Source organism: Narcine bancroftii, chromosome 14, assembly GCF_036971445.1.
Source record: "Narcine bancroftii isolate sNarBan1 chromosome 14, sNarBan1.hap1, whole genome shotgun sequence".
In the NCBI taxonomy this organism is placed as follows: Eukaryota; Metazoa; Chordata; class Chondrichthyes; order Torpediniformes; family Narcinidae; genus Narcine; species Narcine bancroftii.
In genome coordinates this window covers 62,520,605-62,536,651 of record NC_091482.1, presented here as the reverse complement: position 1 = coordinate 62,536,651, position 16,047 = coordinate 62,520,605, and the positions used below count along the sequence as shown (strand labels likewise).

General features: G+C 38.1%; 1 protein-coding gene across 1 annotated transcript in view; it reads right to left on the bottom strand.

The window, feature by feature from the left end:
• LOC138749351 (uncharacterized) overlaps positions 1-16,047 on the bottom strand; it is a 30,336-nt gene that overhangs the window by 7,275 nt on the left and 7,014 nt on the right. Inside the window, exons 6-8 of the mRNA XM_069910560.1 lie at positions 7,148-7,193; positions 5,001-5,095; positions 3,732-3,846 (exon numbers count right to left, since the gene is read on the bottom strand). Of these exons, the coding sequence (XP_069766661.1) occupies positions 3,732-3,846; positions 5,001-5,095; positions 7,148-7,193 (256 nt within the window). The remainder of the gene's footprint in view (positions 1-3,731; positions 3,847-5,000; positions 5,096-7,147; positions 7,194-16,047) is intronic.

The following is a 16,047-nucleotide window of genomic DNA, read 5'->3' as shown; positions in this document are numbered from 1 at the left end:
TCCAAGATGCCAGCGCCTATGACTGACAGCAGCCATGAGGAATTACAGAACCCTGGGAAGCAGAGGACTGGAGCAGGGCTTCAGAAAACGAGAAGAAATCCCCCATTTGAGAAGGAGAAGCAGAGGAGATGAGCCACGGGATGGTGACCATGCTGGCAGACCGCAGGCTGTGGACTGAAGGCAACTGTGATTGAGGGATTCACATCAGGCTGTGGACTGGCTCAAGACTTGTTGAAGGATACCAGGTATCGGAATTAGGATGTGAAAGGGTCCCAAAGGCACCGAAGGGTTCCTGATGGTGTCGGAGCTCGAGCTGCTGATGGTTTGGACTGGACTCGGTATGGCTGCAGGAGCATTGGATGCTAATCCACTCTTGAGGGGACTCTCTTTCTCTGGAAGAGGTGCTTCAGGCAATTTCTGCCGATGGCTAATCTACCTTTCAGCAAACAAAACCAAATTTTGTGCTATCTTGCACATCTTTATTTCATGACAAAAAAAATTATTTTGAGTATTAACAGCACAGATAACCCAATTCTCAAACTAGAAGGCTCAAAATTTAGAGAACAATCTCACAACATCAATAACAATCGAAGCCACGAATGTGGGATGAATTATATGAAATAATCAGAAGCTATTGCTCTAGTTTCCACCACGACAGTACTGCCAGCTAGCTCCATGTAACCTTCTGGAGATTAGCATCAATTACCCTCCTCCAGCTACCAACTTGTTAAACCTCAACCGTGAAGCCATACACCCACAATTCTGTGCTCCAAAAGCCACTCCATTCACTGATTCATGGGTGCACATGCACCTATTTGGGAACACACGTACAAAAGTATGCCACAGCATCTGCAGACTTGGTTTAACAAAAGTAGGCCAGTCTACTCTTCATTAGATCTGTACCTCAACATCATTTATATACCAATCATATACTTTTAAAAACTTTTTAAAACAAAGCAGTCCCAAGTCTTACATTTGAAAATCCCACCATCTATACAGGGACAGGAGGAGGAACATCAAGTCTTTCTTACAGACCAAGGTCAAACAATGGAACAATAAATGTCCTGTGTTGGCAGAGCATTGGTATGCCAATTACGTATACTATTAAGTACTTAATTGGTAATCCAATCATGTATAATTAGTATATTAAGTTTTCAGTCACTCAACAGGTGAGGCTGCACCTGTGGGAAGTGAAAAGGTTACGTTTCAGAGGGTAGAACTCCCTCTTTGTCCCAAAATGTTGAACTATTTCTCTTCCGACAGAAGCAGCCTGATTTTTGAGTATTTCCAGCATTCTCTGGCTGTTTGATTTCCAGCAACTGCAGTTTGTTTGAGTTTTCATGTTTCCAGTCACCTCCACTGTAGCTACTTCTATCAGGAAGAAGCAGGTTTTAAAAAAAAAAACACACCCATGAGCACGCACATACAAGGATCTTAACTCAAACCAGAAGCAATTCTGACTAGTTTTGATTCTTGTCAGACCAGAGGGGGAAAAAAAACAAATGCTCATAGGGAGACCTGGAAGGGAAATGTGATTGATCCAAAAGATCTCAATTCTACCCCTGGGCTCTCTCCTCCCAAGACCAACCAATGTGAACTACTGCTCTCTCCTGTCATAAAAGATACCTGAATCTTTCGAGTGGGTTTCGCAGAGTTCCTCATATTAAAAGGCAAGAACCCAGAGAATTTTTCTTGACAAAAACTGACATACAAATAGGAACTTCAAAAAGTCTCATAACAGGGACACGAAGATGTGATACAAAATAATTCAGCTATTCCAAACAAAAAGGTTGCAATACTCCAATTTTATTTGGGAAGATTAATATTTTTACATTCAGGTCCTCTAACTGTCTATTCGAAAGACAACATCAGGCTTGCACAGGACGTCCATCCAGAATCAAGTGAGAAACTCTAATTAGCCATAGATGAGCCCATTTTATAAGAGCCAACACTGAACACTGAAACTTGCAGATTTTTCACGGAATGAATGCTCAAAATTTATAGAAGTGGCAAGTTCAAAACTGCAGCATGTGCACCCAGTCTTTGATAAGCAACTGCAACAGTAATTTGGAAACGCATTTCACCATTTTGGACCTCTATTTCTACATTGCCTGAAAAAAAAAGCTGCACGTGCAGCGATGAATGCCAAACTGAGGCCTTTATTTAAAAAATGTGCTTAAATAATCAAATGGAGTATAGTTGGACAACTGTGTCTGGAAAATCAAAGTGGGCAGATCCAACTGTGCTTAATTAAATAGGATTGCTCCACATTTATTCTTTCTGCACATTGAGTCACCCAGAATCTAACATCCATACACTGTGCCCACAGTGTTGCAGCCCCATCTCTAGCAAAGGAACAGAACTGCACACATTTTATTCCAGTTGCTATTTAAATCCTTGATTATTATCCTCCACAGGAAGCTATTCAATGCATTGTTGCCTGTGCCAGTCCTTGAGGAAGACACGGGTTCCATACATTCTCCCTTTCTCCATAACCCTTTGTAGCTAAATATGATCCCTGAAATTTAAAATGACAGCAGGGAGTAAGTTGGTCAGCAACTGTATTTCTCCCAACCCTACACTACACCGTACTGATTAGCATTTCTATTCTGGGATCGGCCCAGCCAGTCTGTACTGTGAAGCACAAGTAGCTGCTCTTTTTAATCCGCTTCAAGAGGCACAAGGCAATTTTTCCTACACACTAGATGGCTGGACAGTTGCAAGGTCCAGCACAAGATCATAAGAAATAAGAGCAGGAGTCGGCTGTCCGGCCCATCAAGCCTGCTCGACCATTCAATGAGTTTGTGGCTGATCTGATGAAAGGTTTATCTCCACCTACCTGCCCTTTCCCCATATCCCTTCATTCCCCTACTGTGTAATAATCCATCCAACTGTGTTAAATATATTTACTGAGGTCACTTCCACTGCTTCAAATGGCAGTGAATTCCATAGATTCCATAGATTCACCACCCTCTAGGAAAAGCAGTTCCCCCTCATCTTTGTACTATGAGGCTATGTCCCCTAGTTCTGGTAAAGAAAGGAAACAAACACAGCACCATCAAAGCCACTCCACAAGGACTGCAGCAGTTCAAGGTAGCAGCTCACAATCAATTCCCAGGATCAATTAGAGATGGGCATTGCATCCTGGCCTTGTCAGAGATACCTGTGCCTCAAGTGCAAACAAGAGAGACACAATAGAGGCACAGGAGACTGCAGATGTTGGAGGTTGAGCAGCATCAGTGAAAGAAAATGAATAGTCAATATTTCAGCTGAAACCCTTCATCTCTTGTAATGGTCACTTTATACCTCATAACTTTAATCACAGCAATTTAACATATCCCCCATTTTCCGGCTAACAAATTCTCCCCACTCCCCCATTGCCCGGCTAACGAATTCCTCCCCCCACCCTCCCAATTGCCCAGCTAACAAATTCCCATCCCCCCCCCAATCCCAGTTCCATGGCTATAATCAATGAATTCCATGCTGACCTCAGATTAAAGTTACAACTTTCCAGGACAGTTTAGCTCAGCAAATCAAATCACAGCCTCAGCCACACTGTTGGAGTCTGTTAACAATAGTTTACAACAGCATCAAAGACAAAGGAACTGTCGCCCAGGGCAGTTCTAACTGTTCTTTACCGAAAATCAATTGAAAACAGAAACACTGGACACACATGCAGTGCCACACTATCACCATAATTTTAACTTAAAGAACGTTTTTTGGCAGCTTACCAAATGTGTCCTTCGCAACTTCCAAGTCTGCCTGCTCCTGTAGCTTCGCTAGTCGAAGTTTCTCTGCTACTTGTTCCTCAGTCGAGAGCTCTGCTGGTTCCTGCGCTTTTAATGACTTAAAAGAAAAGTTAGACTGCTTCAACATAAAATGCCCAGAGAACTTCCCAGCTTCCCAGTAACAACAGCAATGGGTTCAGTTAATCTTCACTTTTCCTATTCCTCAATATTTTACATATTCTAAATTCAATTATTCTCAGCGCCTGACAAGACCAGCAGGTAATACTGAGCCAAACAGAGGAGAAAATGGGCCGTGTTCCTAAGCCAATGGTTCAAAATCCAGGGCACAGCACATTAGGTCGTTGTTATTGGGGAGGAAACCCCAAAATGAGTAAAGGTGCAGTTTCTTCCTGAAGAACATTCACAAATCAACTAGATTTTTGCAACAATTCAATTCCTTCACAGTCACTCGTACTGACAGCAGTTTTACAATTAATTTGTACAAAGCTCGACTGAGATTTGAATTGACATTCAGTGACTCCGATGCTACCAGAAAAAGGAGGTTCAGACAGGCTTGTCGAAATTTCCTTGGGGCGAATTGCCTGGTGATATTCATTCTCCACTGGTGAGAATGGCTTTTGATTGAAGATGAGGAATTCATGATACCATAAAACTCCTTGTACAACAATGTGATTCAATAAAACAAAACACAAACAATTCCCTCAAAGAAACCAAGGACTGACTGCAGAGAGAGCATGTCCATCCAGTCACAGGGTATGCAGAAAGCCATGCCTACTCACTGGATGGTCTGTTCATTAGATGTCCCCGTGCTCACTACTGATACACATGTTGGTGCAACATGTTTGTATTCAGTTTTAAAAATGTGACATCAAATTTTTAAAGAAATTTCATGCCAAATGTTTTTAAAACAAACTTGAGTTATAGCTTTGCAGCCATGACTAAATAGCAACACTGATATCAACTAACAAAAATCCATGTTAAAAAAAACAAACCACCCATTCTCCTCAAAGGCCAATTTTACTTCTGTGTTAGAATTACAAGGTGTATTAGTCATTTCAGTTCAAACTCTTTATGCATTTCCAAATTTGCAAGGGAGGGATTAAGAGTTTTCAGCGGTAGTGTATATCCTGTCGAGTCCTCAGTTTTAGCTAATGTTGAATGGTTCAGCATTTCCCCAGCACGTGCCCTCTAATGGCCAAAGAGATAGATGTTTGTGGAAGTTTCCCTCCCCAAAGATATAAAGCAACTTACGTTTTTCAGCGCTGCATACTTCTTCTTTAGTCTATCTCTTTCCTCTTTTTCTTTAATCCTATCGTTTAATTTTTTCTTTTCTGAAACCTTGACTTCTGTGATAAGAATTCCAAAGCCAGAGAGATCAGTATTCCCCCCCCCGATGGCATGACGTGGTCTCATTTTATCAGTGACAAGTTGCAGTACAACTCCAATTATCCAAAATCATATTCTCCAAAATCTATTCATTAGGATTATGTATTACATAATGATATCCGAAACAAATCAGAGATCCTTACTTATCCAAAAGTTTTTTCGGAGCCGAACTGACCTAACATTGAAAAAAATTCATTTAACGTGAAATGAGAACGACAATTATCCTCATTTCAGGTAACCCCCTCCCCTCTCTCCATTTCTTCTTTACCTACTCCTATTGACTTTTCTCTCCAACTCTCCCTTGCAAACTTCCAGACACAAGCAGTTGGAAGAATCCCTTGTCCTGGTGTCATCAAGGAGGGCAGCCTCCAGGGCACGAGTGGGACCTTGGGCTCAGTGGAGTCCACTCCCCTCCCTAGCACACCAGTCGTCGACTGAATCCTCCCATCGGCCTAGTGCATGTGCAGTAGGTCTAGGAAAGGATTCAGAGTTGGGACTCTGGCATCAGGAGCTTTGGTGACTGGGGAGACAGGAGCCCACTGACTCACCAGTGAGTGTTCCACTGGCCCGGGAAGCCTCCATGGGGATCATGGCAGCGATGGGTTTGTGTTGGAGATTGGCAGAGGCGTTGCAGCCAGAATTTAGTGAGAATCAAACATTATTTTAATGCTTAAAAAGCCTTCACTTGTTGTTTGTTTAAACATTAATACGAGTAATTTGCTGTTGCTACTGGGCTGTTTTTAAAAAAAAATGACTAGTATTCAAAAAAAAATGTTTAGCTATAATAGGCCCAGTCCCAACCGTTTCAGATAATCGGAGTTGTACTTTAGCTTTGCCTTTTCACCTTCCTGTGCAATACCCAAAACATTTCCATGCATTTAATGTAGGTTGAATGGCTGCCTTGTTTCTATTTCTTAGCCTTATAACCTCTCAGATGCCTTACACAATTGGCCAATATCCATGTGTAGTTCTGCCTCAATTTTATTTGGAGAAAGCAAAATTATTTGAGGCCTCCTACTCACAGAATATTAAATTCAACAGCTTAAGAGAGATCAGTAACATGTCAAAATTATTAATTCATTATTTAAAAGCAAATTACAGCAATGGATGGAAATCTAAAAAATGGTGAAAATATTCAAAAACTCATGTAGGGAAGCAGATAACATTTCAGATCCAAAAATTTCTCTCTTTAATAAAGCCTATCAGAATTTCTGAATGTTTCCAGCATTTTCTAACTGAAGTTTAGAATTTACCTTTCCCTGACCACTGGCATTCTTGCCTGAGTAAGTTTGAAATATCAAGTCTATTGTCCAAGATAGAACTCTTAAGCTTGGGAAACATTCCAATGCAATGTTTGGCAGAAGTAGATTGGGAGAAAATACTAGAGGGAAAAACAGTATCTGATGTGGGAGGATTTAAAAGAAAACAAGACAGCGCAGATCTGTACAAGGAGATCATGCCTCAAAAATCTAATTTACGGAAGAGGTAACTAAAAAATTAATCCAGTAGTAGCAATAGAGAGTGTGAGGAAGAGATTCACTAGGATTCAGCGAAGAATAAAGGGCTATAATTTTAAGATTTTGAATAGACCATCTCATTAGAATCCAGGAAGTTTGGTGGTGACCCGAGTGTTTTCTAACATTATGCTGTACATAGAAAGCATAGATAATTAGAATCTTTTCTCCAAACCTGGAACTAGAGGCCACAGGTTTGAGATTAGAGGGGAGACATTTAAAGAAGATATGAGGGAGACAATTTTCCAAAGGATAATGGATATCTGGAATGAACTGCCGGAAGAGGTGGCAGTGACAGACATAATTGCAAAGCTTAAAAGGTATTAGACAGGTACTTAGAAAGGACAGAGATATGGGTAGAATAGGACGAACATGATAGGAATCAGACTGCATGGATGAGGTGGGCAGAAAGGCCTGCTTCTGTGCTGAATGATTCTGGGCTCCTTATAAAAAGTCATCCTTCTATCAGTTAGAAATAGAAAGGAATCTTCATTTTACCCGTCTTAACTGGTGGCTTCTTTTCCTCATCGTCGTCCCAATTGTCCTATGGAAGGAAAAACAATTTACATAACCATTTTATCATGCATCAACTTCCATTCCTAAATGTGGTAAATTGTCACAAGATGCTTCACTGAAGCTATAACAAAATTGACATAGTCCCTCATCAAGAATTCCCTAAAATCGGTGTAATTTAGATTGATGTATCCTCTTGCTATAGCTTTGGAAAGAGCAAATAGGGAAACAATATCATTGAAATCCTTGTGGACCTTATCAAAGAGCATCAATGAACTACTCGGATCAGAAGATCCCGGTTCAGTCCCCAGTCCCTGGCAAGCTGATCTCTGAGCAGCCACATCACTGCGAATGAAGTCTCCAGGCTTCTGCTATAGCTTCAGTGCCCTCTTACAGCAAACTATATGTGAGAACTGTAATAAGGATACAATAAGACTTGACTGTAGCCCCTGAACAGCCAGTGTCACATCTTATTAAAGAATTCATACACTCGGAAGCCTTGTAATACATTAGAAAACAATTGCACATGAAGTGTTGATGTTCAAGACAATAAAGAACATAAACACAACCCAGGAATGGGATAACAAAATGGAAGTGTGGAAAAAATGCATTTATTGTACTTATGGTCTTCAATTTCATCGCTCAATGAATGAAAACTGAAAAAATGCTCAATAGATCAGGCAGCACCATGTAGAAGGTAAAAGAGTTATTGTGCCAGCACATCCCGACAACCACTGAGCCAAGTGGGAGGGACAGCATCTCACCATCTCAGCAAAATGGCCCTTCCAGCAATGAGGGATGCAAAAACCCTGGTCCAGATGGATTCCCAGTGGAGTTCTATAGTCAGTTCAGTTGGAGAGACTTTTCGACTTTAAATGTGAACTGCTTCTCAGATGCTTGTCTGATCCAGTTTTTCCTGGAGTTTTCAGTTTCTGAACTTCATCCTTCAATAAAATCACAACTGCCTCCCAATTCCTACTAGTGACTCTATAAATAACGACCAGATGAATAGCAAGTTTCAAACTTCCATGCCAATTCTCATTCCTTAAAGCTACAAATGTTCCTAACAACTCTGTAGACATTAAGAACTCAAATGCTGGAGGAGTCACGTGATGGAGTAGTGGCCGGACAGTGAACTCCAGCCCTCTCCAGAAAAGTCGGAAAAAATAAAGGAAAACACAAAGGCACAAAAATAAAAATTAAAGTAAAGTGAGTATAAAGGTGGAAAGAAGATGGCGACGAAAAAAGAAAAATCGAAACCAACGGTAAGAAGAGCGGAAGAAAAGACAACGGAAGAAGAAGGAGAAGGCCTTACCTGTTCGAAGAGGCCCGCGGTGGAGAGAGAAACCCGCTCCCTCAGGTCGGTAGAAAGTGGACTACAAAAATGGCTCGCTGAGCCGAGTAAAAGTGCGCAACCGCGCATGCAAAAAAACACACCGACGGGAGGGGGGACCAGCTGGGGAGTCGATCTCCACAGCCGGCAATGACAGCTACAGAACAGCAGCAGCAAGAGGAGAACATAGAAGACAACGAAAACAAGAAAGAAGAGAAGAAAAGGACAACAAAGAAACAACAGATGGCCAACCCAGAGAAAGAAGAAGAGGAAGAGTACAGTGAAATAGAAGAAGGGAAACGCAAGACAAAGGATATACTTTCTCTTATTAAAGAATACATGGAGTCATTTAAAGAATGGCAAGCGCAAGAATTTAATGATTTAAGAAGAAGAATAAACAATACAGCAGAGAAAGTGAATAAAATAGATATGACCTTATCAGAAATGGGAAAAAAATGGACAAGGTGGAAGAACGAGAAGCAGCAGTAGTAATGGAGGTAGAGGACTTAAAAAAGAAATTAGAAGAATCTAATAAAAAAGTTAAAGAGACACAAGAACTGTTAGCTCAGAAAATAGATATAATGGAAAATTATAACAGAAGAAAAAAACTAAAGATAGTGGGCCTTAAGGAAGATGAAGAAGGCAAAAATATGAGAGTTTATAAAAGATTGGATCCCCAGGATCTTAGGATGTCCAGAACTACAGCAAGAAATGGAAATAGAAAGGGCACATAGAGCATTGGCCTTTAAACCACAACCACAACAAAAGCCAAGATCTATTTTAGTAAAATTCCTAAGATATACTACAAGAGAAAAGGTACTGGAGAAGACAATGGAAAAAGTAAGAGAGGGCAACAAACCACTGGAGTATAAAGGGCGAAAAATCTTCATTTATCCAGATATAAGTTTTGAACTCCTGAAGAAGAGAAAGGAGTTCAATACAGCAAAGGCGATTTTATGGAAGAAAGGGTATAAATTTATACTAAAGCATCCAGCGGTATTGAAAATATTTATTCCAGGACAACAAAACAGACTATTCTCGGATCCAGAGGAAGCACGAAAATTTGCAGAACAATTACAAAATAGACTGAGGGATGAAGACGTGTAACGAGAGTACAAAAGACTGAGAACTAAAAAGACACATAAGTTTTGAACTCCTGAAGAAGAGGAAGGAGTTCAATACAGCGAAAACGATCTTATGGAAAAAAACTATTCTCGGATCCAGAGGAAGCAAGGAAATTTGCAGAACAACTACAAAACAAGCAGAGAGATGAAGACATGTAATAAGAGTAAAAATGACCACGATTTATATGTATGTGGGTAAAGAGGTATATGTGTGTATATGTATAGTGTGCATACATGAATGTATCCGTATTTAGAGGAAAATATAGAGAGTATAGACAAGAATTAATAAGGGAAGGAAATGGAATAGAGGGAATAAGGATGGAATTAAAAGAGTGACCTTTGTTACATATGAAAAGTGAAATCTTTTCTGGGGGGGCTGGGTGGGGAGGAGTTACGGTCACTGCAAAATCAGCTGACGCTTGTGAGCGAATTCGCAAATCCAAATGGAGAGGGGAGATGTGGTTGTCCGTCAAGAGATAAAGGACAACTCAGGAGGGGAAGGGGAGATTGGGGCTAAAGAAGTTTTAAATAGGAGAATAAGGAAAATGTTTGATGTTTTAGGAATGTTGTCTTATAAAGGGTTCAAAACAAGAAAACAGAAATGGATAAGAAGGAAAGGTAATGATGGAGAAACGGAAAGGGAAGATAAACAAAGTATAAAATGGCTACGTTGAACTATATGACTTTAAATATTAATGGAATACATAACCAAATTAAAAGGAAGAAACTGCTAAATTTACTGAAAAAAGAAAAAATTGATATAGCATTTGTGCAAGAAACACATTTAACTGAATTGGAGCACAAGAAATTAAAGAGAGATTGGGTAGGACACGTAACAGCAGCATCGTATAATTCAAAAGCAAGAGGAGTAGCTATATTAATTAGTAAAAATGTGCCATTTAAAATAGAAGAGGAAATAATAGATCCAGCAGGGAGATATGTAATGATAAAATGTCAGAAATATTCGGAGTTTTGGAATCTACTCAATGTATATTCACCTAACGAAAAAGATCAAAAGTTTATGCAAGATATCTTTTTGAAGATAGCAGATACGCAAGGGAACATATTAATAGGAGGGGATTTCAACCTGAATTTGGATTCAAATATGGACAAAACTGGGAAAAAAATTAACAGAAAGAACAAAGTAACCAAATTTATAATTAAATCGATGGAAGAAATGCAACTTTTGGATATATGGAGGAAACAACACCCAAAGGAAAAGGAATATTCATATTTCTCGGCTAGACATAAAACATACTCAAGAATAGACCTATTTTTGTTATCAGCTCGTATGCAAGATAGACTAAGAAAAACAGAATATAAAGCTAGAATACTATCGGACCATTCACCCTTAATATTGACAGTAAAGTTAGAGGACATCCCTCCAAGAATGTATAGATGGAGATTAAACTCCATGCTACTTAAAAGACAGGATTTTAGAGAATTCATTGAAAGACAAATTAAAATGTATTTTGAAATAAATACGAAATCAGTGAAAGATAAGTTTATACTATGGGATGCAATGAAAGCATTCATTAGAGGGCAAATAATAAGTTATGTAACCAAGATGAAAAAGGACTATAATCAGGAAACAGAGCAGTTGGAAAGGGAAATAGTAAATATAGAAAAAGAATTAGCAATGAAGGAAGATACAACAAAAAGAAGAGAATTGGCAGATAAAAAAATAAAATATGAAACACTACAAACATATAAGGTGGAGAAGAACATAATGAAGACAAAACAGAAATATTATGAACTAGGGGAAAAAACGCACAAAATCCTAGCATGGCAGCTTAAGACAGAACAAGCTAAGAAAATGATATTGGCATCAAGGAAAAAAGACAAACAGATTACATATAATCCAAAAGAAATTAAGGAAAACTTTAGAGAATTCTATGAACAATTATACCGAACTGAAAACGAAGGGAAAGAAGGGAAAATAGATGAATTTCTAACTAAAATTGAACTACTAAAGCTACAAATAGAGGAACAAAATAAATTAACAGAGCCATTTGGAATAGTAGAAATACAAGAGATAATAAAAAAAATTACCAAATAATAAGACACCAGGAGAGGATGGATTCCCAATAGAATTCTACAAAACATTTAAAGACTTATTAATTCCTCCCCTCCTGGAAGTAATCAACCAGATTGATAAAACACAAAGCTTACCAGATTCATGTAAAACAGCAATAATTACAGTAATACTAAAGCAAGGGAAAGATCCACTCACACCAGCGTCATATAGACCAATATCTTTACTTAACACAGATTATAAGATAATAGCTAAACTATTAGCAAACAGATTAGCAGAGTATGTACCGAAAATGGTAAATCTAGACCAAACTGGATTTATCAAAAAAAGACGCACAACAGACAATATTTGTAAATTTATTAACTTAATTCATGCAGTAGAAGGGAGTAAAGCGCCAACAGTAGCAGTTGCTTTAGACGCAGAGAAGGCCTTTGACAGAGTAAAATGGAATTGTTTGTTCAAAGTATTGCAAAAATTCAGTTTACCGGAGAAGTATATTAATTGGATTAAAGCATTATATAAGGGACCATTAGCGAAAGTGACAGTAAATGGACATGTATCAAAGCAATTTAACTTAAGCAGGTCAACACGGCAGGGATGCCCACTATCACCTTTATTGTTCACGTTAGCTATAGAACCACTAGCAGAATTGATAAGAACAGAAAATAATATAAAAGGGATAAAAATAAAAGACAAGGAATATAAAATCAGTTTATTTGCGGATGATGTTATAGTATACTTAACAGAACCAGAACTATCAATAAAAGAATTATATAAGAAATTGAAGGAATATGGAGAAGTGTCGGGTTACAAGATCAACATAAATAAAAGTGAAGCAATGCCTATGAATAATGTGGATTTCTCAAAATTTAAGAAGGAATCACCATTTAGATGGCAAATGCAAGCAATAAGATACCTAGGTGTACAAATAAATAAAAATCTCGGCCAACTATATAAACTCAATTATTATCCACTATTGAAAAAATTACAGGACGATTTAGAGCATTGGAAAGATTTACCACTAACACTAATAGGAAGGATAAACTGTATTAAAATGAACATTTTTCCAAGGAAATTATACCTATTTCAGGCATTGCCAATACAACTGACAGAGAAATTCTTCAAGGAGTTAAAGAAAATAATTAGGAAATTTTTATGGAAAGGGGGGAAACCGAGGATAGCACTAGATAAATTAACAGAATAGTATAAACAAGGAGGCTTACAACTGCCAAACTTTAAAAAATTATTATAGAGCCGCACAATTAAGATACCTATCAGATTTTTATCAAACAAGGGAAAAGCCAGATTGGACCAGATTAGAATTAGATAAAATAGGGGAAAAGATACCTGAACACATATTATATAAATGGGATGAAAAATTGGTACAACATAGAAGTTCTCCAGTATTACATCATCTACTCAATATTTGGAAGAAGATTCATGTAGAAAGAAATAAAACAAATTATCAATTACAAAACTAATATTGACGCAAAATAAGTTACTCCCTTTTACAATAGATAACCTTTCCTTTAGAGAATGGGAGAAAAAAGGGATTAAAAGAATAGAAAATTGTTTTTCAGGAAATAGATTATTATTCTTTGAACAAATGAAAGATAAATACAATATAACTCAAGATACAGCGCTGGCATATTATCAATTGATATCCTACTTGAAGGATAAATTAGGAAGCAGTTTGAGTTTGTCAGAGGGAAGTAACTTTGAATATGTGATTACAGATACAATGATAATCAAAAGATTTATAACAAATATGTATATTAAACTGCAAGAAAAGGAGAATGAGGAAACAAATGGTAAAACTAAACAAAAATGGGAACAAGATTTAAATATAAAGATAAAAAAGGAAACATGGGAAAAGTTATGTTCTGGAACGATGAGAAATACAATAAATATGAGGTTATGTATGATACAATATAATTGGATACACAGGCTATACATTACACCTCAAAAGTTAAATAAATGGGACCCAACAGTATCTGATAGATGTTTTCGATGTAAAAAAGAAATGGGAACAACAATTCATGCAATCTGGACAGGTGAGAAAGTAGAAAAATTTTGGGAAGATCTAAATCAGATATTAAATAAAATAACAGAAAACAATATACCAAAGAATCCAGAGATCTTCCTCCTAAGTAACATAAAATACAAAGAATTTGGAATTGATTTGGAGGATGCACAAAAAAGATTTGTTAAGATAGCTCTAGCCGTAGCAAAAAAATGTATTATGTCAACCTGGAAATTGGAAGATAATTTGAAAATACAACAATGGTATATAGAAATGAATAAATGTATTCCATTAGAAAAAATAACATATAGTTTAAGAAATAATATTGAAATATTCGAACAAATATGGGAGCCTTACATGAAACACAATAGCGAAAACCTACCGGGGACAATCACTACCTAAGTTAACGGAAGGAAAAGGAAATGAAAAGAATGGACTCAGTGGAATTTCTTGTGTATTTTTATTGAATGACAACATTGTTTGACTGGTTTAATGTATCCTAGATTTTGTACTTTAAATGGACAGGAGGGGGGAGGTAGGGAGGGTGGGATGGGAGGGGGGGGGGAGAAAATGGCACTGTATATGTGTGAAAAGGAAAAAGTGTGTATCATGGTTAATGTGATTTATGGTGTGAAAAATAAAAAATTGAAAAAAAAAGAACTCAAATGCTGACCATTCAAATAAGCAGGCAGCTGGTGTCAACAACTTCAGTGTATTATTCAGGCAGATAATTAAATTAGGGCTCACTATGCCCTTTGAAAAAATGTTTAAAATACAGTCAAATTCAAAAATGTAAGGCAATTTGAAAGCAGTTTGTTGGAAATTCTCCACAATGCAGGCTGTTGAATTGGGAGATAAATAAGGCAGCAAATGGGTGGAATCAGTTATACAACTTCAATGACAGAAACACCCAAGAGCTATAAATGAACTAAGGCTTTGTAGAGATGTGAAGTACTGCCCCAAGCCTCCCTTGCCTTTCCAACATTTCTGAACATATTACACCTTCCTGTATCCATACATTCCCTACATTCACACCAATCCTGCCAGCTGACATGTCCCCGATTTCTAAAATTCTTCCCCAGAGCTCAATCACCGTACTGTACTCCCATAAATGCAAAATTCTATCAATTCCATATACAAATTTACAACATGGGCTACATCTCACAGAAAAAGATAAAGTACAGGAAGGTTACACAACCTGGAATTATGGTGTCTGGACAACAACCTCCCCCTCAACATCAGAAAAACAAAGGAGCTGCCATTGACTTCAGGAAACTGATGTGATTCATAGATACCACCAGGTGCTGAACATCTTCCCTGGAGATTCTCTGCCAGCCATCTTCAGCTCCTGCTTATTTTGGGGGCTTTTCCCCTTGAGTTATCTCTTCAGCATACGGAAGGCATGCTCGAATGGATTTAGATCAGGTGACTGACTTGGCTATTCAAGGATTTTCCAGTGTATTAAGTTTTAAAAAAATCCTTTGTTGCTTTAGCAGTATGTTTGGGATCATTGTCTTGGTATAGGATGAAGCACCATCCAATGAGTTCAGAGGCATTTGCTCAAATTTGAGCAGATAAGATTTTACTTTACACTTCTGAATTCATTTTGCTACCGCCATCAGCAGTTACATCATCAGTGAAGATAAGTGCGCCAGTACCTGTGGAAGCTCTACAACCCCAGCCATAATATCCCACAACCATGTTACATAGATGAGGTGATATGCTTTGGATCTTTAGGCCTCCACACTTTGCCCTTGCCATCACCCTGATACAGGTTAATCTTGGACTCATCTGCCCACAAGTCCTTTTTCCAGAATTCTGCAGGGTCTTTTAAATATTTCTTGACAAACTGAAATCTGGCCATCCTGCTTCTGTGGCCAAACTAGTGGTTCGCATCTTGCAGTGCAGCCCCTGTACTTCTGTTCAGGAAGTCTGTAGACTTGATACATCCGCACCAGCACACTCTTCTTAATGATGTTCCAAACTGTTGATTTTGATAATTCTGAAGTTTGAGTGTTGTCTCTTACTGTCTTATTCTTGTTTTTAGCCTATAGTGGCTTATTTGACTTTCACTGGCACAATTCTGGTCGTCGTATTGAAAAATGGCAACTACAGACCTTAGAAGCAAGCCTAGCTCTCTCTACCTGCACCAATGAAGCAATTAAACATACCCGAGTACTGTAATCACAAACACCTGTGAAGCCAAATGTCCTCAACAGTTCTGAAATGAGGAGACTATTTCTACATGGTCAAACCAAATTTATACAAATAAGAAAATCTGGAATGTACACTTGAATCGCATGTGAATTTAAAATTAAAACTGTGGAGCACAGGGGAAAATAAAGGAAAAAAATCTGTTTATCCAAAACA